The sequence below is a fragment of the Dromaius novaehollandiae genome, chromosome 9 (assembly GCF_036370855.1).
Source record: "Dromaius novaehollandiae isolate bDroNov1 chromosome 9, bDroNov1.hap1, whole genome shotgun sequence".
Taxonomy (NCBI): Eukaryota; Metazoa; Chordata; class Aves; order Casuariiformes; family Dromaiidae; genus Dromaius; species Dromaius novaehollandiae.
In genome coordinates this window covers 24,091,630-24,116,355 of record NC_088106.1, presented here as the reverse complement: position 1 = coordinate 24,116,355, position 24,726 = coordinate 24,091,630, and the positions used below count along the sequence as shown (strand labels likewise).

The 24,726-nt window shown below is 38.0% G+C and overlaps 1 protein-coding gene across 4 annotated transcripts in view; it reads left to right on the top strand.

Moving 5' to 3' along the window:
- CLSTN2 (calsyntenin 2) overlaps window positions 1-22,128 on the top strand; it is a 423,340-nt gene extending 401,212 nt beyond the window's left edge. For all 4 annotated transcript variants that reach the window (XM_064516936.1, XM_064516935.1, XM_064516937.1 and 1 more), the window contains 8 exons: window positions 5,574-5,740; window positions 9,286-9,434; window positions 10,801-11,024; window positions 13,499-13,669; window positions 14,284-14,429; window positions 15,865-15,988; window positions 17,418-17,602; window positions 18,232-22,128. In XM_064516936.1, the coding sequence (XP_064373006.1) occupies window positions 5,574-5,740; window positions 9,286-9,434; window positions 10,801-11,024; window positions 13,499-13,669; window positions 14,284-14,429; window positions 15,865-15,988; window positions 17,418-17,602; window positions 18,232-18,441 (1,376 nt within the window). In that variant the 3' untranslated portion in view covers window positions 18,442-22,128. The remainder of the gene's footprint in view (window positions 1-5,573; window positions 5,741-9,285; window positions 9,435-10,800; window positions 11,025-13,498; window positions 13,670-14,283; window positions 14,430-15,864; window positions 15,989-17,417; window positions 17,603-18,231) is intronic.
- The last annotated feature ends 2,598 nt before the right edge of the window (window positions 22,129-24,726 follow it).

The window sequence follows — 24,726 nt, the reverse complement described above, 5'->3', positions numbered from 1 at the left end:
TTTTCTCCATTATCTCAAAAATATTGTTGCTTAGGCTGAGTATGATGTCTGAACCAACGGTTAGGTTCAAAGCATCTCAGAGCAGCAAGATCTGTGGGAGTAGCTCGTGCCTTTTTGTCAGGTTGTTTCTCAGCATGTAATAATTTCAGTTTCGAGTCACATTCAGACAGTGGAACTGCCTGTTCCCAAAGAGACTGCCCAAACAGACAGTTCCTCCTGCCCAGTGGGTCTGAGCCAGCTATCAACTGTGTGGAACTGCACGAGCATAAAATGCGTCATACTTAGTGTCAAAGGAGCTCTAGTTGAAAAGATCAGTACTCAGAAGAATTTGGGTAATGTCCTGTAAAAACATTGTTATTATCAGCTTTAGCTATAATTGTGTGCTGTCCTTTTACATTCTACAGAATTACCACTCTCATGATAGATTAAATAAATAACCTTATCTTGGAAGCTAGGAGTTTTATCCTGGCCAGTACTTGGAGAAAAACTCATTGGACACCCTGGGCTGAGTTTGCACATACTGAGAAGCCGAGACCAAATACTTGAAGAATATTAGACTGCAGACACAGAAGGAAAGACAGCATTCAAACATACTACCACAGTAGAACCAGCATGAATAAAACACTGATAAGAGACAGGAATAAAAGAGCAATTGCTGAGGATTTTCGATTTATTCTGACAATGTTTTTCTTCTTGCATTTTTTGAGACTGAAGAACTATACTCCCTGTAACCCCTTTAATCAAAACTGGAATACAGGATCATATTTGGTTGGCTTTCGGCTATCCCTCAGTTTTGCTTCAGCTTTAGTGAGAATTTCGTGTTCTGCTTCCCAATTTTATTGCATCAGATTTAGTCCATTTTCAATCCAATAATTACGGACTATTGAAACACATCAGCAAGCTAACATATCATCACTGAGCTGATAAGATTCTGAAATGCTGAGATTATAATATCAAAATGCTACAGGCCCTGTGATAGGAGTCCAAACAAATCACTTCTGTTCACCTTAGAGGATGAAAATGGCAGGTGTATCATTTTCTCTCTAACTCTGTTAAAAAGTGCTTATGAAAGGTATATTTAGCACTCTCTTCTTTCTAATACAGTGTGAGATACCCTTATCTGATTGTACATGCAAAGTTGATGTTTATTCTTATGGAAACAGCATTCATACTGTCCTGGATTAACTGGGAGATTCTATGTAAGACACATGTAACACTATGAAGACCAGACTCCAAACAACTGGAGTATAGTGGCCAGGCTATGGTCAGTACTTCTCATAATAGCAAGAGTTCCAAGAAAAACAACAGGGATGATCAGAGTCAAGAGTCTAAAGGGAAAAGATGTAAAGAAAAGGTCATGTTTAGCCTCAAGAAGACAAAGGGAAGACATGACAATATTCTGACAGCTCACATTCCCTATTAGGAGTAAGCAAATCAGTGATAACTGGAGTGGATTGCTTGGGGAGCCTCTGTCTTCAGAAGATTTTAGAACAAATCAGACAATTCTCAAAACCAGTTTAAGTATATTTGATCTTTTCTTGGGGCTAGGGGACAGACTACATCATTCCTCAGTGCCCCTTCAGACCCTGCTATCAGTTGTTTTAGTGTAATTGTTCCAACCTGTGGAAAGAATAACATAACTTCATAAGTAAGTGGAAATGACCAAGATGACCACAACTCAAGTAAAAGCTTAACTGAATCGCCCTACTGGAGCTGTGGGCATAGTTTTGCAGACTTTCTCTGCTGGCACAGTAATAGACTGTTCTCTTCTCAGCTTTCATTCACATTTTCTTGAAATGCTTGGGGTTTTTTTACATAGCGGTTGATAGCCTCTACGTAACACAGATTACAGCAATACTTGGTACACCTGCGCAAAAATCCAACCTTACTCCTGTGAACGCTGTATGCAAGTCTGTTCTTCAAATATTTGCTCCTTTTGTTGTGTCTGTATTTGCAGAGCATTCTGAAAGTTCATCCCTGCAAACAGTCATTATCTTCTTCCACTAAAGCAGGCTCTTCATGCTTTTATGTTAGGGGTTAGGCAGACTTCAGTACTTCTCAAAACTCTGCTGCGCTTTTTCTCATGTGCCATGAAAGGAGATGTATTCTCCTTTTCGCATCTGGCCAACTGTGCTAAACAGTTCATGACTGGGTATGACGTGAGCTGTTCTGGAATCTGGTCTTCTCATTTTGCTTTTAGAGCGTTTGGCTTCATTAATTTTGTTGGCCCATGCAGTCAAGTGAAAGCAGATGTCACTATTATAAATGAATCCTACATAGGTAAGGTCAAAAGGGAATTTTTTTTAGCATATTTTCTGACCCTCTTCTATTTCTGAAACCAGATACAAGCTTCCTAACAGCTTTCTATACTTGCTAAATGTAAAACTGAAGTCCTACAATTATTTTAATAGTAATGGAAACACCATTTAAAGCTCAAAATCGCATCAGTTCCTTACAGGCCAGATGAGTTTTAAACAAGAATTACATACGTCAGAGGTGGTAATGGCTCCAGATGGTCATTCTGCAGTTCCTTGTGCATCAGCTCTAAGTGCAGTTTTAAAAGCAGGGTTTGGGCTTGGTGAATACTCTATATATTTAGTATCATTTATGGGCAATTACTGTGTCACTGTAAATGATCCAGTGGAAGTTTTCTTCAAGTGAAATGTTACAATCAAGCAAGAAGTCCTACTTTCAGTTGTAGACAGAGTAAAGCAGGATAAAGGAGAGACCTAACAATGCAATTCTTAACTGCTGAGGGGAGAAAAATGCTTGCATTTTATCGTCTGTATCCGCATTGTTGTCTAGGTTAATTTGCTACGTTCAGCTTTCAATGTTCAGCTTTCCATGCTAGCTAAGAGACTGGAATTAAAGATTTTGAGAAACCTGCCAAACCACTAAATGACCAACACTGAGGTGAACCAAACTGACAGTGACTGAAGAAATGTGTGGATGGAATCCAAGGATATTTAGTCTTTACCTCTCCCCTCCCAATGTGGGCAAAGGACCCAGGAGATCACATCATGAAGAAAACTTGCAAATAAAGTTTCTGTATGAATGAACACAGGGCCTTAAAAACTGCTATTTATAGTGAGGACCTCAAATGGAGACACTTACAGTTTTTACCTTCTGGCAAGACTACAGCAGCTCCTAATGTACTAGCATGGATTTCTTTGGCATCTGTTGGAATGTTTTGTCTGGTACAGAATGAAGATAAGCACTTAATGAGCTGCTGAGGGTGCATCCACATTAGTGTATCAGTTTGGATCAGGACTGCACTTCCAGCAAGAATCTCCTCCTCGTCCTCACTTACTCTGCTGTCATTCACACTGTGGAGCAGTGTCAGAGCACATGAACTGGATTCCTACTGGAAACTAAACTGGAAATGCACTCCAGGAATGCACCTAATATATTCAAGCCCCAAATGTATGCTTTGTCCATGGCACCAGACTACAGCTAGTCCAAAGTGGAAAAACCACCACCAAAAATTACCCTAACCTGACATGCCTATACATGAATGTCAGCAGCAATCATGTTGTTCTATAGATTTTCAGCTCTGGTTCATGCTATTTGCTACTGTCAGGCACAGCCACAGCGCTGAATTCTTTGTGCTAGCTTCTTGTCTATTCCTTCATACATTTTAATGAGCAAGTTTCACATTTAAATACCTTAGCTTATCTGAGACTGCTTCTCATTTTGCATCTCCTTGGAACTATTAAGATCTACTGGCGGACTTACTGGAGGTTTCTAAATTTCAAAGCTCCAGGTTTAGTGTTGGTATTTTAGCCTTAGAACCTGGTCTCTTCAGAATTCCATTAGGCATTGAGAATATGAAGCTTCAAAGCACAATCTGATTCCCTCTTGTTTCTGTAAGGTCTCATCTGGTTTTCTCTGTCTCCTTCTGGGGGGAAGTTTGTTGTTGTTGTTTTTTAATTTAGCTTTTTCTGTTCAGATACATTGCTGCTTTATTAGTGGCAATATGTACTTTTAAAGGCAATATATATATGTATATAAATAGAACAGCTATTTTGCTGAAAAGCCAATGTCCCTGTAGTGCACTACCTATTTACTAAATAATTGTCTTGGTAAGTACCAGAAAGGCCTAATTATAGTAGGAACTAATCCTGTACTATAGCTGTTGAGGACATGAAAGTTGCTATGAAACCTCCAAAAAAGTCTGCCAAGAAGTCTTCTGTATAATTCACAGATGAACGAAAGACTAGAAAAGAATAATGTCTCTTTGGATCTTCCTTTGGAATAAAGAGAGAGACAGTTTGTGCTGTGATGTTAACATAAAAGAACAAAAACTAACTGCTTCTATGAAGGAACAGTCCACCTAGATACCCTGCTTTCTCTCAGTACATCAAAGTATATTTTCCTTGGTATGTAAAATAACTGGAGCTTCATAGTGATTATAGCATTGCACAGACTAGAAGAGATGATTTTCAGACCCTTAGGTAGCAACAGCAGCCTAAGGTAAACTTGTCACTTTGTTCCAGTCTTAACCCCAGTCCACACACAAATCTTCAAGTTAAAGTTCAAGCTAGCTGGCCTGGCAGAAATAGGCCTTATTTGATACTAAAGCTACAAACACTGTAGAGATGAGTTATCTACCAATTGCAACAGCTTATCAACTGCAAATCTGATTAGTCTGTATGGCTTCACTGTTGCGTGGCTCTCTCACTCCTCTCAGGCTCAAGGTGTGCAGTAATTAACATACACTGACTCAAGCTAACACTTGCAGGGAAGACAAGCTCTAGAAATTCTCCTAGAGGAGGGAGGAATAAATCACTAAATATCCCAAGAGAAATTTAGATGCTATGATCACAGGTGCAGGCAGCATGTAATCACATTTTATTGACAACTCCTAAAGCTCAGCCTTCCTTTGAAGCTGCACAGAGTGAAGCTGAATGGAGTGTAGCTAGCGAGCCTAATGCAGCACACACTGGAGAGACCTGATCTGGCACTAAATGCACTGGTTTGGGTAAAGGAAACCCTGTAATCTCGCTACCATAGTGCTGTGCATTGGCCTGCATTCTCTGCTGAGAATTTACACCATATCCTTAGAAAAAATAGTTTGTACAAAGTGTGGTAGTTTGCTTACTCAAGCCACGTCACCACTCTTAGCATACCTAAGAACTTTGCTTCTTAGGGAGGGAAAGGCTGTGTAAGTGATCTTGTATTAGGCAACTTGCAAATAAAGTTTCTGTATAAATGAACATCGGGCCTTAGCTTTCTTATTCACACTTTTGAAAATGTTGTGCTTTCCTGGGACACAGATTTGGGAAGCCATGCTTCATCTCAGAGTATGCTATCCCAGCATAAACACCTGAATATAATACAAGAAATGCTGACAATCTTAAAGACAGGCTGGTACTGAGTACCACATAACAATCCACAAGGCGTATTCTGCTTAGGTTTCTGTTCATTCTAACACAGTAGATGGGATTGCAAGAGCACTTGGATAAAATGGGTATCAGATCTTTAAACGTATGTTAAAACACTGTAAAATAAATTATTGCAGACTTTTTTTGCATATTTTTGTCAGTAATTATTTCATATTCTCTCTCTTGCAGGAGGTGAAGTCACCAAACCCAGGTTTGCTCAGTATTTCCATGGCAGCCTGGCCAGTCTTACAATCCGGCCTGGCAAAATTGAGAGTCAGAAAGTGATTTCCTGTTTGCAGGCCTGCAAGGAAGGTCTGGATATTAATTCTCTTGAGAGTCTTGGACAAGGAATAAAGGTGAGGGATGAACTGACATCATCTTTGATAAAAATTTAGAGCTGATTTATGAAGTGGAGAACCCAAGGTAGAGTACACACAGTACAAATATACTCCCAGAAGGAATGTAATTTCCCATAAAGTCATGCAAAGAAAAAGCGGAATAGTAGAAGAGCTGTGACAGAGTAAAGAAAAATGTTTCCATTATTTCAAAGCTAGGTGCTCAGAAAATAATGTGCTGCTGATATTTCAGAGTCTGTAAGAATTTCCAGGTCGGGTGCTCATGCTTATTTTGGTACTTCTACAGAAATAGGTATGGTTCCAAAGAATTACTAAATTTTCATTTCAAATGGCTTTAAAGCAACAGAAGACATAAATAGTATATCTTTCATCTAGAAGCAACTCAGAAAGAAGTCCAAATGTAGTAAGCTTGAAAAAGGAATTCTAAGAGGAAAACTATGTTATGGGACATTAAAATTGGATAATAAAAGACATCAAAGTCAAGAAATTCAAAGTTTACATTTGCATACAAATCATTATCCATCCTCATTGTGCATATGACTCTTTACTGATGTAGTCACACTTTTCCTCAGACAGAACAACAGACAAAGGAAAATGATGTTTCCATTGACACAGTAGCTAGATTGCTTTGCATTCGTTGAGACAATTTCTTTTCTTTTGGATACACATGTACGATCTTCAATAACTTCTCTAATGTTTACACAAATAGCATTTTTCTTTACTGATGTAGCAATTAGGTGACAAGTATTCTTTTGCCTAATGTGTATATGTATCCATTTATATTTCTGTAAGCTCAAAAGCTTCGTATTGATGCATTTCAAAGGTTAGTTAGAATTAAGCTATTTTGTAGCATACCAATCACAATACAATCTTCCACAGGAGCTGTGTTTCAATTTAAAACAAATTAAATAAATGAAAACAACTGGGAAGATAATTTGGCTACAGACCATGCAGACCTTTGAAACAGCACACCTCCTTTGGTGTTTTTTCAGGGGGTAGAAGGTTGGTAATATAACACTGGAGCTTGAGTATGCTGTGGAAGTGCTATGCGCTACATTTGTATTAGCTAAACCACTTTCATTGTACAAAACAGGAGACTGACCTACAGTGGGCTCAGATTCTACCTAGGTAATAAGATACAATGGTGTAGTATAACCAATATGTTTCTGAAGACAAGGGTAAAAATGCAAATTTCAAGTGCAATTTAAAGTTATGGAGCTATTTTGTTAATATTAGCTTTTACATATGAGTGAGGATTCCCAAAAGTATTTCTTTTACTTCATCGTATCAAGGACATCGTTAAAGAATTTCACATTGCTGCCTCTCTGCAAAACAGTAAGTTTTAATGACATACTTATGAGTAAAAGCTCTTTTAAAAAGACAATGCAAACGATGAATAGCTTGGCTTTTTTTTTTTCTTTTTTTTTTTTCTTTAGGAACTCAAGTGTATATGCATACCAGTAAGATGTTTCTTAGGACTTTAACATGAATTAAAGCTGTATACACTTGGTGGATAATGTTTTTTAAAAACACAGTAATTCCTCCTTTATTGTCATATTCTGAAATTTGAAAGTATTCAAGTAATTTGTTGTTTTGTGGGATTGGAAAAATCTGTTAAACCTCCCACTGTTGTTCCCAGCATGGGTGATTGGATTTCTTACTGTACTAGCAGTGCAGTGCGAAAAATGAAGATGAGGGATTGTTTTCCTCCCTTTCTTTCTCAGACCAAACTTCAAAACATTTTCCAAGCTACAGATGATGCACAGTGGTTCTTTAAAGTTACTGCTTTAATTTTTACCTTCTCAGCTAGCTCAGTCAGTGTAACTGCAGGAGGGAAAAATGAAAGGAGCAGTCAGAGAGAGATTGTGGTAGGGTTTCTTACTGGGGATGACAGAAAGAAGCTCAGATAAAAGAGGAACAGTTGGCACCTGACCTTCAACAGAAAATTAATAAAGAGTTTCTGGTGTCAAAAATAAACATACCTGATCTCAGACAAGCATGTATGATAGGTTTTGTGTGAGCATTTCTGTGGCACTTAGTAGACTGCATGTTGCAAAATTGATGCTGGGCAAAGTTTCAGCTGGTCACTTTGGACTCCTGAAGCTTCACCTTTATAGCCACGTAGAAAAGCCCAGTGTATTTGTAATACAGCTTCTTACATAGCAGTGTTGGATTTTTTTTATGTCTGCAGCCTAATTTTCAGGTACCTGTAACAGCTCTCAGAGTCACTGTCTAAACTGTCACTATTTTTAGCTTTTTTTAATGAGAAAGACAAAAATGGCTCAGACTAGGGCATTCTCCAGTCCTTTTGGCAGCATTCCAGCTGTTCTGGCAGCTGAGCTATTAAGTTAACCAGCTAGCTGGAGTCTCCTTTTGATCAATTTATTCTGTACTGTTGCTAGTTGACAGAGCAAAAAAGTGCATGCAAATTGTGGCTAGTGTTAGTCCACTCCTTTGTCAAACAACACAAGAAGGCTGGGTTCAAGGCTTGTGCAGGAAGGTCATAAGGTCTCTTTTTAACAGAGAACCCTGTGCTTCATTCCATTCTTCACAGGCTATTTGCTTTTTTGCTTTTTAACTCTCTCTTTGTAAGATAGTGTAGACACTCATTGTCTGTGTATAATAGAATACGTGCATGTAATCAATACCCAGCTTCAGGAAGGGACTGCATGTGATAGGAGGGTGCAATTCTTTGCGTTTGGTGGTTTCAACAGTGGGGTATAAATTTAAGGAGGGCCAATCTGGTTTTCTCTGCAGTGGACATGGTTTCCTGAAACAATTAACAGACAAAAAAGGAATCAAGATGAATTATGATAAAGATAAAATCAATCATTTGCTATGCAGATACAGTAGCAAAGTTTCTTGGTCAGCAAGACTGCTTTGTGGTCAATGTAATGGTAGGGATAGCTACTGAATTTGCAGGGTGCATCAGCTCAAACAAGCAGCTGGCTTTATGCAAGCAGCAGCTCCATTTTAAATCATGACACCACTTATTGATCATGAGACAGAGACAGCAGAATCCTCTTGATTGTGACTGACATTAATGAAGATGTAGCGGGAAAATGTTATAACTGTTTTGTTCATTCCTGTTGAAATATATCTCAAAAAGATAGCCCAAGGTAAAAATAAGCAGAAAGCAAGACAAGTACGCTTCTGCTTACTACTCTTGTTGAAGCCAGTATTTCTATAATGGGAATATACTTGACCTAAAAAATGATGTAAGAATAATAATTACAATAAGTTATGTTTTTGAACTATAGGGTTGCAGAAATACTATCAGCAAAGTTAGTAAGGCTGGAAAAAGTAGAGCAAATCTAGATTTATTTACTATCAAATTAATTATAGCAATAATATTAAGGTATGAAATAGAGAACTGATAAGTACGTGTTTTGGGGAACAACATATGCATTCAGTCAACAATAGCTATTAATTTTTCCCTTGAATTATTAGATTTTAAAGTTATCTCTATGAAACATTCCTTAAAATGTGTTGTTCTATATTCTGTACCTGGTACCTTAAATACTAATCATATGCATTTCCCCCAGTATCACTTCAACCCTTCCCAGTCAGTCCTTGTCATGGAAGGAGATGACATTGAGAATATAAATCAAGCTCTCCGAAAGGTCTCATACATCAACTCTAGACAGTTTCCTACCGCAGGCGTACGGCGTCTCAAAGTCTCATCTAAAGTCCAGTAAGCTATACTTGAGCTAAATGGATTAGAAGTATTTTTAATGAATTACTTTTTTTCTTGGGAAATGTAAAAAAAAGAATTTTGATGAAATTACATTACATAATTTTATATTATTAGGCATACAGCATGAATTTCATTTATTTTATGCTGAATTACTTTTTGGTTTTCTTTCATTATTTTTCTTATAAGAAACTTTTCTTGTGAATGTTACTTAGTGGTGTTCTGCTTATAGTCTGAAGCATATAGTCTGAACAGCACATGCATTTATATTCCTACTAAATGTACATTTTAAAAAGCTACAGATTATTCTGGCATAGCTGTAGCCCTGACTTTTAAAGCTGGCCTGTTATAACTAACAAACTATACATTCACAAGGACATTATGCCTATGCTAGAAACAGTCTTTGTCTATATCCTTACATGGCTGTCATTACTGAACTGTAAGTGTCCTGTGTTAAACAGAAATCTGGGCGTCTGTCTGTTCTCATGAAACAATTGTGTGAGTACCCGCATAATAATGTTTACAGTTTTACATAATGGAAGAGCTGCCTGCCACTCCTCAGACACTGAGCTCCCCTGGGGTAGGTCTGTGTTACAGCAGGTTGTGCAGTGCAGTAAGAGCAGATTTGCTGAGTGAAACAACTGGCGCAGAGAACCCCACATCCACACTGTATGCAGTTTTTACTTAGCACTAGGTTAGGCTACTGCTGTGGGTGAACCAAAGTCAGTGTTTGAGAGCATCTTCTAATTTAGTTTCACTGAAAGGAATCCAGTTTGCACACTACAAGGCTGGTCAACGGTATGTGCCAAGGTACAGAAAGCTACAGATAATTAGAAGATTTTCTTCAAAAGCACAGTGCTGCTTCAAACAAAAATGCTAATACAGACCCCCCCTTGTCCTCAGCAAAAATTGGGGAGTGCCAGAATGAGTTCATGATTATCCAATTTATATGGATAATTGGACCCTTTATTCACACATAACAAAATAAACATATTACAGTCATTAGGTATCACTTTCAGAACTTCATGTTAGGTTTACAACAATTCGTTGTCACCATGTAATTAATTTTTTAACTACTGACTAATTTTGTTAAACATCAATTAAGCATCAAAACACTATTCTCATAGTGACCTTACTATAGATAGAGCTTGTCACGAATCTGTTAAGCTGTCCCTACGTAATTTCAGCAGCTGTGAATGTGGGAGATGAGTAGACCAGACCTTATATGTGGCAGTGTCAAAGTATGAAACAGACTGATCTGAGAAAATAAAGTGGTGAGAAGCATCAGATAGGTCTGGGGCAGTGGAAATGCCATGTGCTCTGATGTGCAGTGTTACATGCAGTTAATGAATAATGTATTTTTCAGATGTTTTGGTGAAGATGTCTGCATTAATATCCCAGATATAGATGCGTATGTAATGGTGTTTCAGGCCAATGAGCCCAAGATTACAGTAAGTGGGATGGACCACTTTGCTAGACCAGCTGCACAGTTTGAAACCGAAACAGGTGTTACTCTGTTACCTGACATCAGGATTGTCAGCACAGTCACTAAAATGGAGTATCCGGTGGACTTAAAAGAAAATGACAGAGGTTTGTACATTTATTTTAAATATTACTACTTTACAATATGACCCTTCCTGTTTTTTAAAGTATAGTGCAAACAAGTAACACAAAGGAAGTCACTCAACACAAATGAATTTAGGCCATGTTAAGCAACAGTAATGTCATACTCAGAACATTGAAAGAAATACATTGAAAAGTGAACAAATTCCTATTCACTTTCCTTACTCATTGAAGCACATCTGTATGTGCTTCCCGTTCTCTCTCCTACTTCAGAATAATTCCTCTGCACTTTTGAAATCCTTCTCCACGTATTCTGTTGAATAACCTATTTTCTTTAGAATCTCTTAACATAATATTATTACTTCTATTAATAGAGTGGAAAGCAGTAATTGACTATGATTGGAGTTTTAGTCTGTTCTTCTGTTTCGAGCAACTGTTCTGCTACCATTTCTGCTACTGACCTTTGGGTCAGTAAGTTTAGTAAGTAATGTAGTCATCTTGTGCCTCAGTTTCGTACCTATATAAGGAAATAGTAATCCTGTGAATCTCATTTGCGAAGATTTTTTCAATGATGATGGTTTCAAAGGCTGGAAAGTGTATTATAACATTCATTGCATTCAGTTAAGATATGTAAAAAAAAAAAAATTTTTACATACATGAGTGATCAATATCCTTCACACACTTAAGAGACACTGCATATATGATGCCACATGTTCCTAAACATTATGACACCTTCAAAACTGTTCAGTGAATGACTAGTGAAACTAGTGCCCGACAGTTTAGTTCATAAATCCTGTAAATCCCTATTTTTTGAAAATAATTATTGCCATAATCACTGTTGTAGCAGCTAGTAACCTGAAAAGTCTGAGTCTCACCTTGAAAAGGAACATAGTAGAATTTCTTAAGCTACATGGAAGTTAAGCACCTCCTAAAGTGCCACTTCTCTTTTTTTTTAATCTACTTAGAGTGGTTAATGTGAGTAGATAATAATGGCTTTGTGGAATATTTGTGTTTTGCAAGAGATCACTGAATTCTGAGTCTCAGTTCCTGAGTCTCAGTTCCTGCATTATACAGCTTGAATCATTATTTCTCTTAGCCAGATATTATCTGACAGACCAAAGACAGCTGTACATCTTGACCCATATCTAGCCATAGTTTTTTTCTCCACTTACTGGAAGATTACATAACCTGAGCATCATGACTGCAGCAGATACACATGGCATAGCTGAGGTGGCTGATTTAGTCACCTTGTATTCCTTCATCACAGGACCTGTTAGGCATGTCTCTAATCAGAAGTAGAGTAGGCAGTTGCCACAGGCAGCAGAACGGCCATGGCTCTGAGGCCTACTTTACCTGTGCAGGAGCCCTGGAGTGCCAAACCGCTGCTGCTTGTCCTGCTCCTGTAGAGAAATCAGTGCTCCCCCCGCCCCGCCCCCAATAGTGAAATTGCTGCCTCTACCTCTCCTATTTGTCCAGTGACAGTAGGAGCAACAAAGCTGACCAGTTAAGGCTTTTCCCTTGCTCTGCAACCCAGCTCTTGCCTGTCTCTCTTACAACTTCCCATGGGCTATTCCAACCTATCAGCCTCAATATGATTCAGATTTGGCTATCCTGCAAGTTTGAGTTGGCTCTGAAATTTTGGCACAAGTTAGAACTGTTTCCAGCTATACCTAGAGGTCATATATCCAAATTCACTTATATGAGGAGTTGAGAATCTGGGAGCATAAGACTTCTGTTAATGCATTCCTTCCACATCATATATCCCACAAAATGGGTCACAATTTCCAAGATTCCAGTCTCTGTATCTATTACGGCAATCTTAGGGAGCTGGTTAAGCACTATTGCTAGCCATTTTGTGCTAAGCTGGCCAGAGAATTAAAATATTAAATCAATTAAATTTAAAAATTAAACAAATAAAAATATTAAATCACTGCTCTTCCAGTGACACTTTTTTTTTTTTAACTGTATTCACTTACTAAAGGATAGCCAGTTTCCAACTAAATAGATGGCATAGTGTTCTCTGTAATGCAAAATGCTTTATGGGCCACAGAATAACTGAGAGAATCCTGCAAGCATAGATATATTTGATGTATTATTTTTCCACTTCAAGTTTCCTTGAGACAAGAATGAATATGTAGTACCAGCCTGGTATCAATACAGTATTGAAAAGCAGAATTGTTCATGTGAATTTCTTTCCAGGATCATATTTCAGTTTTTTTGCACTTCCAGCACTGTTCTTGAATGCCTTTTATTATAGTGCAGTTTATCTTGTATCTCTGTAGGTATTTTTAGGCCTTCGTCATTTTAGCATCTGAGCAGGGAGAACACTTGTTGCTTTTGGTTTGCTTCAAGTGGTCTGTGTTTAGTATGAGCAAAGATTAATTCAGCCATCTTTGTGAAAACTGAAAGCCCTGATTCAAGGCACATAAACGACTGAGATGTTTTGTGATCATTTCCCTGAGTTCCTGATTTTTTTTATGGTATATGTCATGTGTTCACAGCTAATAAGCCAGTTGTATTAGAGGAAATGCTTCACAACTTGGATTTCTGTGATATTTTGGTCATTGGCATGGAACTAGATCCTGAAAAAGAGTGTTTAGAACTAGATCATGAGGCGCTTCAAGGAAAACATCTAGATGCCACAAATTCCACAGCAGGATATTCAATCTATGGTATGTTCATGAACTTTCCTTTCCCTAATTTAGTCCCACCAGCAAGTACATTCTTGAAATGAAAGAACTAATTTTAAAGCAATCAGGCACAAATCTGAGGTGTACTACCAGGATGTATTGCAGGAGAGATGGCCTCAAAAAGCATAGTTATTTCTTGCTCTTTGGGTGTGCTGTGTTTATCGTGAGGAATGCAGCACAGCTTTGGCTCAGTTCTGCACACCTGTCACTCACCGAACAGGGGACATCATAGCAGTACTGCTTTCTTTAAGCGTGGGGTTTTGTCGACTATCGCTGTGGCACGTGCAAGTGCACAGTGCTGATTGATAGCTCATTGGCCATCTTTTTCAATTACTAAAAATAATTTATTCTAAACCATTGCTGTTGTAGTTTTACCTCTCCATTATGGACATACATACATTCAATTACAAAAGCTGTTCTCACATAATTTAGTATGAATCGGAGTCTCTATCGGAGACTATTTTATGCACTGCCATTTTCAGATTGTTCTGACAGATTTTATATTTTCTCTGAACATTCGGTATCTCCCGTACTGCACAGAGCACTTGTTACATAGCATCTCTTTCTGATTATTAACTACTTTGCTACCATTTCAGGTGTGGACACCATGCACAACTATGAACAGGTTCTTCGGCAGATTCGATATCGTAATTGGTACACTTCTGCCACCTTTGACAGAAAGTTCAGAGTTAAGTGCTCAGAGCTAAATGGGCGTTACACCAGCAATGAATTTAATGTGGAGGTAAGCAATCGTTCAGTCAAACTTTCTTTGCTAGAACTGAGGTTGAGCACTAGCCTCATCTTCTGAGCCACACTGAGTTTTAAAATTTATTAAAAGATTGGCATATTCTGGTAACTATAATCAAACAGGCGGAAAGTTCTAAGTTTCATACAAATACAAAATGTGACTTCTTCCGTGGGCACTCCTGGGTGTGGATCCATCTGTGGAGGATCAGGTCATCATTGCTGTTTTCCCATGTTGTAACTATCACATAAAATCTCCTATATATTTTTTTTGAAGATGCAGAAGTAAATCATCACAGCCTCATGATTTTTCCTTATTAGCTTTTCTTTTTTTTTTTTAGTTTTACCCATCACACTTTGCTTTCCTGAAATTATCACCTTTTCAGTTTTGCCAAGCACTATTCCCTTGCAGTAAACTTAATAATTTGTTCTTCATCAGACGGAGATGAATCCTAGTAATTTACATCATTTCAGATTTGAGTAGGAAAATCAGTGTATAGATAATGCATAGGATGGACTTGATAGGCCGTCCTTCATACTCTTTTCGATCCACTGCCCAGATGTGCTCAGTCACTCATGATAATTTCAATAGCTTTCTTGAGCTTGTGTCAGCCAGTGCTAAATCCAGTGCAGCACAGTGACTGAGAATTAGTGCTGATGCTTATCAGAAGGAATTATGGACCTATTCTGAAGAATCAAGTTACCCAGTCTAGAACCTAGGAACCAAGTAACTAGAAGGAGAGGGAAAGGACCTTCTTAACAATAGGCACAAAACTTAAAACAAACAAACAAACAAACAAACAACAAAAAAAAAACCCAGTTCTTAAGGTGATATGGACGGATCCTGCTTGTACATCTTTGTCATACTGAGAACTCTTTTCTCACTTTAGGATTCTGCAGCAGGGTGGTACAGCCATGAGAATGACTTCAGGGTTTTTGCTTATAACATTAACTGTGAGTAGGACAGAGAAGTGATATTATCTTCAAACAAAGGATTCTGCTGAAAGCAGGGAAACAGGAAAAACTGAGACGTCTTTTAGTTCTCTTGTACTGTTTTGGTTGTAATCTCAACCGGTTTGATAAACTCACTGTCAATGTCCAGAGTGACAAACCTCCCGTTAACTTTCTGGGAACACCTGCAAACTGATTAGTACAGAGAAAAAGGCACAACTTACCATACAGGTAAAACTAAAAAAAGAGCTTCCTTTCCTGTGTCACTTCAAAGTCAACAGCTAAAGGAGTACTACTAATAAGAAATACATTAACCTTCATATTTTTCTCTGGGCTAAAAAATGAATTTGGTCCATACACTCTACATAATAATGTTCCTATCTGCTGATGAACTTCATTATACAGTGTAATGTGTGGTGCCAGCAGGCTTGGAATTCAGAGCACTTTCTAGTATCCGATCTGTTATTCTTGTCTTGTGCCAGGTTAATATTCTACACAGCTCCAACTCCAACTTTATGGACCATGTAAATCATATGATGGTACAGCCACAATTTCTCCAGCCTGTCCACCACCCAGAGGGAAGCATCAGTGCTTCTCACAGCTCAGGTATGTGAAAAATCTTACAGAAACTGCTGTTAATGATTCTGCTATGTCAGTATTTCCCTTGTGATTCAGCCTAGTCAACGAATGAAGCCCTGGAATCCATAGTTATACCTTGTGCAACCTCACAGGTATCATTGCACAGGTATAAAGGCAGGCAACATTTAATTCTTTCTGAGGTGGAGGAGGTACTTTACAATTAAAAGCTAGTATGAAGGATAATATTTATGCTCATATTATCTTTGCACATCTGAATTTCCATGGCGTATTGATTTCTGCCCCCCCCCCCCCCCCACTTGCTGGGCAAAAGGAGGTTTTTTGAGTTTTGTTTTTTTCTTTAATAAATGAATGAGTAATAAATGAATAAATTAATTTTAATAATTGAATAATAATAATAAATCAGCTGCAGTCCTTCTGTTAGCAGCTGTCCAAACTTCAGTCTAGCACTATCTGGAAAGAAGATAGGACCACTGAGCCAAGTGTGGGCAAAAAGGCATTAGCATATATTAAATCCAAAATTTGAATAGACTGTTTTAGCTATGTATGTTTAAATATCTACCTAGATCAGAAGCCTATTCAATGAAACTAAATCCAAGCCAAAGATACTTGCTTAAATACTGGATCCTGAAATCTTTTTAGCTGTAGGATAGCCATGTAGAGAGAGAGAGAACGCTGATGCAAAGTGTAGGGAGTAATAGGTGGTTATTATGAGAAAATACTGTATTCTCCTGTATGCTTGTCCAGATATTTTGCTTATATCTAAACTGTTAAAAACTAGGGCTTTTTTTTAACCTTAATGATGAAGTATTTCACAATGAAGTATTGCATTCTTACAGGCAAGGCAAGGCAATGTAATGGGGTACAGAGCACATGGCACTTCGGTACCTAGGTAGCAAGGGTACATAGAAAATGGCAGTGCCTCTCTACTGATCTGTACAATTATGGAGCTGGTAACATAAGGGTAGTTTAAAGACATGTCTTCCTGTGACTAGCTGGAGAGAGAGGCTTCTCAGAGTGCAAGAGGACAGTGAAGAGGATGTTTGAATCCTTAAGAGTCTGCCAGCAAGGTTGTAATACATGCAAATACAGCTGCAAGGTCTGGGAAGTTGAGATTGAAATCATAGTACAAGTATTTGAAACCTTCTAAAATATAAGCTTGACATTTGCTTTTTCCTCACAAGTGAGGTTAGCGCTTAAAATTTATAATGCTCGTTATTAGCTATCTGTAAATGCCATTCATATATATTTTCCCCTAGTAGACGGTCACTTGTCACCATTTCCTGTAGTCCCAGGCAGACAGCAAAAAGCTGAGAATTTCAACCCAAAGGAAGAGGGGCTGAGGACAGAACATAGACAATGGGGTATGCATTTAGTGATTTTTAGATAATTTGTTCCATAGATATGATCCCACTGCCTTTTCCGCCTTTTGTTTCAGTTGTTCCAAGTGTGGCTACTGTTGTTATCATAATCTGTGTGAGCATACTCGTTTTCATCATAGCCTTGGGAGTCTACAGAATTCGGACAGCTCATCAGCACAGTTCCACAGACAATGAAGGAAGTAAAGAAAATGAAATGGACTGGGATGATTCTGCTTTGACTATTACCGTCAACCCCATGGAGGTACATAACTGAGGCATGATATTATAGCACAGTATTACCATGAGTTACCATCTGGGCTGATAGCTTACTCAGTAGTGAGTTTTAAGGCTCATTCAGGTGGGGCTTGGCATAACAGGTTATACTTACATATGTTAAGGGCCCTTCTCAGTTTTGAAATCTGCACACCATGGTAATATGTAATTGTGCACTTACTTAATATTTATTGTCATATGTAATTATTAAATTGGACGGTGAAGAGTTCTTGGATACAAAACCACTACTCTCCTGTAGTTTGCCTGTTTCTAATCTAAAAACGTAAACACTAATACACTAAAAGGAGAGATTCAGAAAACAGCAGGGAAAATGATCAGCAATTTAAAGAAACTGATATTGAAAGATTAAACTTCAGCAATTTGACTAAGCAACAGATGTCACTTATTTATATCTTATTTTTGTTAAAATAGTTTCTGAATATTTGTTTAATAATATCCTATTTAATGCCTAATGTTCACATAATGATGGAAAGCATATTTTCCTAGCATTTTAGCTTTTCTATACGTGGACAAGTGTTCACATTCGCACAGCCACTGGCTAGCAAGTAGGCACTTTTCTTCTACTGTCTCTCTTTCATTTCTTTAAATGTACTGTAGAAATATGAAAAGCCTCACCAGGCAGAAGAAGAGAGTGAGGAGGAAGAAGAGGCAGAAGATGAAGACACAACCAGTGCTGAATCAGATGAAAGTGAAGAGGAGGAAGAGGAGGAAGAGGAGGAGGAGGAAGTGATTGTCCAAAAGGGAGACAAACAGAATGCCACCAGGCAAGAGCAGTTGGAGTGGGATGATTCAACACTCCCCTACTAAGAGCCCTCCTGCCACACTGATCCTTTTGTAAACACCAATACAATGTTTTTTCAGAGTCTATGAATTCATTGACAGGATTTGAACTTCTGCTTGCCTATAACTGTTTTTGCCTAAAATGATTTTGTTGTAGTAATTGAAAACGATAGAACTGACCCTCTTCCTAGGTGTAAGTTCCAAAGCCTGGAGAAAACACAGTACAAACATACTGGCATCACCGATAATAAAGTAATCTGGAACTTGATCTATTAGCTCAGTCCTCAATTTCCTGTTTCTGTACCACAGATATGTGACAGAAGTCCTGTCACTCAATCCATAGAGGTTTTTGCCTTTGCTATTTTTTCATAAAGGAGAGATTTCAGCTTGTTATGAAGATTTACTTGTGTGGGTCCAAATAACACAGTTGCCATTTGGCTTCATAATCTTACATGTGTAAACTATAATCCACCTTCAAATTAATTAGGGCAGAGTTCTAGTGCCACAGGTGACAGAGATGGAATTCCATTTGTCTTCTCTTCTTGCCTTCTTGGATGTTAACTGTCTTCTACAAGGTGGTATTATTTAGGACTTGCCATAGGATGCATGTGTGCCTGTGTAGAAATGGACAGTGTATTTTTCAGAAATGCTGTCAGAACCCTGAAGATGGGTTTTATCCAACCCACCCAGGAAAACTTACCAGAGAGTTTTAAAAAAAACAGCACGAGGGGATGCTGAAAGTTACCAAAAAATACAAATCATTCTATGGCCCCAGATTGAGTAATACTGTCTGAGGCAAAATGTAAATTCTAATGGTAGTGATTTACTGAAAAACCTGTAGAGCTGCTCATTAGTTATGGATTCGGCAATTTTCAGCAAATCAATGCTTTACAGTCTGTCTTGTAAAATCATTAGCTTGCTACAGTATCTTACTAAAGAAGCAGAAAACAAGTGCTGCCCATTATTCAATAGGTATGTGTGGTGGGGATTTAACCAATGATTTTACGTGAGGAAAATGTTCCTTTTGCTTTACTGAATAATACCAGCTTGAATTCCTGTCTGGCTTTATTCTATAAACATTATGCCCTACTTCCTTTGTACCCTTACCCACGAAAACAGTGGCACAAGAGAAAGTGACAAACATCATAGACAACTGTCAGCTCTCTTTCATGCTCATAACTCTTTTCATCTTCCCGAAGCCATTATCATTGATAAAATGTTTTATAAAGTAGAACAAGAACAAATAAAACCTACTTGGAACCAAAAGAAGTTAGTTAAAAAAAAAGTAGTTTAAAAAAAAAAACTCTTAAAAGGTTGTGAGAGTATTTTAGTTTGTTACAGTAACACAGCATATTTTTCTTAAGCACTGTTCAAAGAGTTTAAAAAGCAAACAAAAAAAGAAAACAAAGCTATGTATAACGTGTTGGTAAGTCTGTGTGGTGTGTTTTCTGTCCCCATTCCTTAATAATTTTGTATCTTCAAATGATCTGCATACCCAATGATACAGCACTTTCTAGGATAACTATTCTAATGCATAAAAACAAAATGGCATGGAAGTGAATGTTGCCTTGTGGCTTTTCTGCTTTTTCCTAAATATTTCCTTTTCTTCACAGTTTCATCACTGACTTTTGTTTTTGTTTTTGTAATTTGCTCTTTAAAATGAACCACTTCCACCTCTCTCCCAAGGAAACAAGTAGGCAGTCAGCCCTGCCCCAGCAGGACTTTACTGGGTGCCTGTGACTGACTGGCAGTTGATCCTGCAAAGAGCAACACTTTCTCTTAGCGTCTGAGCAATCTGGAGGGTAGCCACCTCTCAATACTTTATCTGTTTGTTAGCTCCCTAGCTCATGCAGGGCTTGCAATGTAACATGCATTCGGGGGGTGGGGGGGGGGGGGGGGGTGTCTGTGTCTTTTTTTCTTAATTCCAGTTACTGGATCTGATAGCTGTCAGGAAAGGTTGACAGCAACTGGACCTTAAACAAAAAAGGGAATGAAAAGACTCACCTAAATGTCTTTAAAAATTAGAGATCTTTAGGCTATTTATTTTATGCTGAGGGACCTGGCACATTACTGTGCCATCAGATCAGTGGACACCTTTCAGGTTGTTTGACATTTTTAACCCAAGGCTGGAAAAAGCTGCAAAACCTACAAGTGCAAATTCAAGGCAGTGATACAATATATTACCCAAATTAATGTAACTAAGTTGCTTTTTCTGATCAATAGCTCACATTTCCTTTTCACTTCTACCCCTTCCACAGATATTTTATCTCTGCAAGCAAATCTAAAGATGCACAGTTGTTGAGATCAGTCTCAAAATGTACTACATCGGCTGACACCAGTTCAAATTAGAAATAGACATGTAGGGTTCTTGACATCTTTAATATTAACTAAAATAAAATGTTGTTGCTTGTTCTAGAATATTTCTTCATTCAAACAGGCAATAGTATGCTGCAATGGTGGCTCAACTGCTTTTTTAAGTTGTGGGGACTCTTCCCACACTGAGAGCTACTCTGCTAGTGCAGTGTATTTCCCTTTGCAGTGTGCTGTGGTGATGGGCTTGGTGCAAACGTCCACCATCTGTACCTTGTGCAGGAGGTAATTAAGACTCAGAAGGCATCAGAGGCTTATAAACTTCTTCTGGTGGGGATGGAATCCACTGTCCTCTTAACAGGAGCTGCCTTTCCTAACCCTAAGTTGAGGCAAAAGCATGGACCATGAGTAGCCTCAGGTTAGGATTACTCAGAGGATAATTCTAGTAGCTGCCCTCACTTTCTTTTGGCAGCCCCTTCTGAACCCTGCACCTAATTTATGGCTCAGCTGTCTCTTTCTCTGAATTGCAAACAAGTAGCAGCTGTAGGGTTTTTGTTGTTGGTGGTGGTGGTTTTGGGGTTTTTTGTTTGTTTGTTTGTGGGGTTTTTTTTTTTTTTAACCTGGTGGGGATCCCAGCAGGCCAGGCCAGGACACATCCTCTTCTGTATGGCTTGGTGCCTCCACCACCATCCATGCTTAGAACAGGAAAAAACAGAAGGACTTTTTTACAGAGGTGATTGGGGGTAAAGGTCTGGGGAGATGCACTTACCTCAAATGGAGGAGTTGCTCCTAGTAGCCTGGAATAGACATAATAATACATAAATTAAGGCTGTTTGGAAAGCGAGAGAGAAGGAATTGAACTGTGAGGACATCCGTAAGGCTAAAAAAAGCTCTTCTTCCCTTAATTCACAGATGCTGACTTGATTTACTTGAAGTAAATCCATACCAGTTTTTGTATGCTTACTGAAAATGACAATAAAACCTCTTAGCTGTTCAATTTCCACAAAAACAATTTCAAGGAATCTAGCTGGAGGGAAAGGAACTAAGCACTTAAAAAAAAAAAAAAAAAATTCCTGTCTGACATCATGATTAACATCCTGAGGGTTTGTGGGTTTTTTTTTTTTTTTTTTGCAAATTTTCTTCTTTGTGGAGTGTAGATTTTTTTTTTTCCCCCCCTAGGTGTATACTGTTTCTGGACTAGTCTTAAAATGCACCAATAGGTTAACAGCAACAGCAAGAGAACAGTTGTCTGGCAGGAGAAAGAAGGGGGGGGGGGGGGGGGAACGTATTCTATCTTGTATGATGGTGCTTTAAATATAGTTAGATATTTGCCTTATGTTTCTTGATGAAATCCTGGTGTTGAAAAAAATACTAATTTCATGAAATAAAATTTTTGACAAATTTCGACAAGTGTCAGACTGAGAATGCAATGAAACAAGCAGAATTTGCAAAAACATACACAAACACATATACCCTACTGCACATATATGTGTGTGTGTGTGTGTGTGTATATATATATATATATATTCGTATGCCTACAAATTTTAAATAATATTATATAGCTGTGTATGTGCATGTAAAACACATGCTATCTAGATCAGAAATACAGAACTTGCTTTATTGAGGGTTTTCTATGAAGCTATATGGATTCATGCACACATCTGCAGTTGCTCTGAGAAGACTTGGCAATGCTGGAATCAAAGCATATAAAGTCAATCTCTGCCTTTTAAGTAGGCCAATTTACTGCTTTTTAGCATGCCAGTCAGATGCTAGTCATCTGCTGACTAGCAAGAAGTCAGAGACAAATGGCCAGAGAGCTCTGTTTCTGCCCAGATAAATATTACTGAATAGAAAAAGTGGAAACGGGGGAAGGGGGGAGGGGGAACAAAATTGTATAAAATATAAAACAACTGTATAATAGCATTACATTACTACCTCCTTAGGCTAAGTTAAGAAATGACAAACCTTCTTTATGTCACATTCTCCACTCCAAACAGTCTTAAAAGAATGACAGCCACCCTTGTCCCGCAAAGATCTGGATTTTGTCAACAAAGGCACCAATGCTTGCATCCAAACTGAGCAGGGCTTTGCAAGATAGTATCAACACATTATACAGCACTCAAAAGCAATGATCCTGTGCAGTTTGTGATAATTATTAGATCAACCTCAAAAAAAAAAAAAAAAAGAAAAAAAAGAAAAGAAAAGTGCATAAGCAGTATGTGGAGTGCTGTGAGCTGAAATCTATCAAGCCCCAGAGTGTTGAATGTTTCAGATTTTCAGTAAAGCAGATGACAGTCTCAGATGAATCAGAAAAAGACCTAAAGTGTATCCTCTGATTAGCCTGTTTGCTTTAGCACTAGGTTGGGTTTGTTTTGTTTTTGTTTTGTTTTTGTTTTTTTGGGTTTTTTTTGGTTAGCATCTGCTGGAAGCAAGATTCCTTTTTGATTAAGGGGAGAATAAAGAAATGTCTGAAGAATGACCACTGAAGTTACTGCAGGATAAACAAATATATGCTGTAAAGACATTGAAACTGAAGAAATATTTCTGCTGAAGCTATTGTTTCAGCAAGAAAATGTTTCCACAGATATCTCAGAAGGCAATTGCACTTCATTGCTTTCATATGAGTAGGAAGTCACAAGTTTATTTTTCCCCCCGCTAATTAAGACACGATCACAGAACAGAAATATGCGAAGCTTGAACTGAGCAAAGGTTTTTGGGGGGGGGGGGCTTTCATTTCACAAGCCTGCATCTAGTAAATGATTAAAGAAAAATAATAATAATTCATTCACATTATTTCAAGGTTACCGTAGAAAAATTACACCAGGAGGTGGGGTTTGGGGGTGTTTTTTTTGTTTTGTTTTGTTTTTTTTTTTGTTTTGTTTTTTTTTTTAGTTTTCATAACAACTTCATTCCTGGTGATGAAAAGAAAGTCAGTCCCCAGACCAGGTCCCCTGTTTCCCAACAGGCATTTTGCTGCCTTGACTGGGCATTGAGAGTGCCTCAGTACTTCCTATCTCCACTTCTGTGCTTGTAAATAGGAATAATGATACAGACATCCTTTGTGAAATACATTGAGACCTGTAGATGAAAAGCACCCTCAAAGAGCTTGTTATTATTCCCATTTATTAACAGCCCTCCATTACAAACGCTGTATGCACACATGATGAATGACAAATGGTGACAATCAAGTCTTTGAGACTGTTGTTTCATTAGATATTGCTTATAAGGAAATAGTCACAATAGTTTGAAACAGTACCAACATTTAAGAGAGTTCAGGGAAAAAAACCCTTATGCTTATTTTAAATTCTCTGATGTGTTTGGAAATTTTGCATTTAACAGCTATAGAAGCTGTATGTCTCTCTTAATGTGTGCTGAGAGCAAAGGACCAGAAGGGATACTTCACAATTAAATACACTGTACGATAGATGAGTAAAGCAGGTTTCACTAGGCAAGATATGGAAAGCCTGTCAAGGACGAAGAGAAGCTGTCTCCAAAGAGGGAACAAAAGTTTTACAATACTATTCGAACTTGATAGCACCTCAGAGACAGAAATTTTCCAGGGAGTAAGGGCCTCTATGCTGCCCTACCCATTCATTTGTACAAATGTGGATAAGGCATTGAGTTTCCAGAGTTTAACTTTCTAATTGGACATGAAGGTCTCTCAAATTTCTTTAGCCACATGAAGCCATAAAAAAATTTTTGGCTGAATTTTTCAAGATATCCAAAGGAAAAAAAAAATCATTACAATTATAATGTTATCTTCTTTCTACTCCTTCCTCACCTAGCTATACAAACAGACACAAAAGACTGGGTCAAACAACCTCGACCATGTTTGTTAGTACAATACCTTCAAATTGGAACTAAAATTGGCAACAAATTGTTGTCCACAGTCTGCTAATAGATACGCATATACAAGAGACTGAGAATGGGTGTTTTAACTGGCCATGTTCTTTGAAATGTGGAAGGCATTAATTCCAGTCAGTCATTTTAGAAAATGAAATT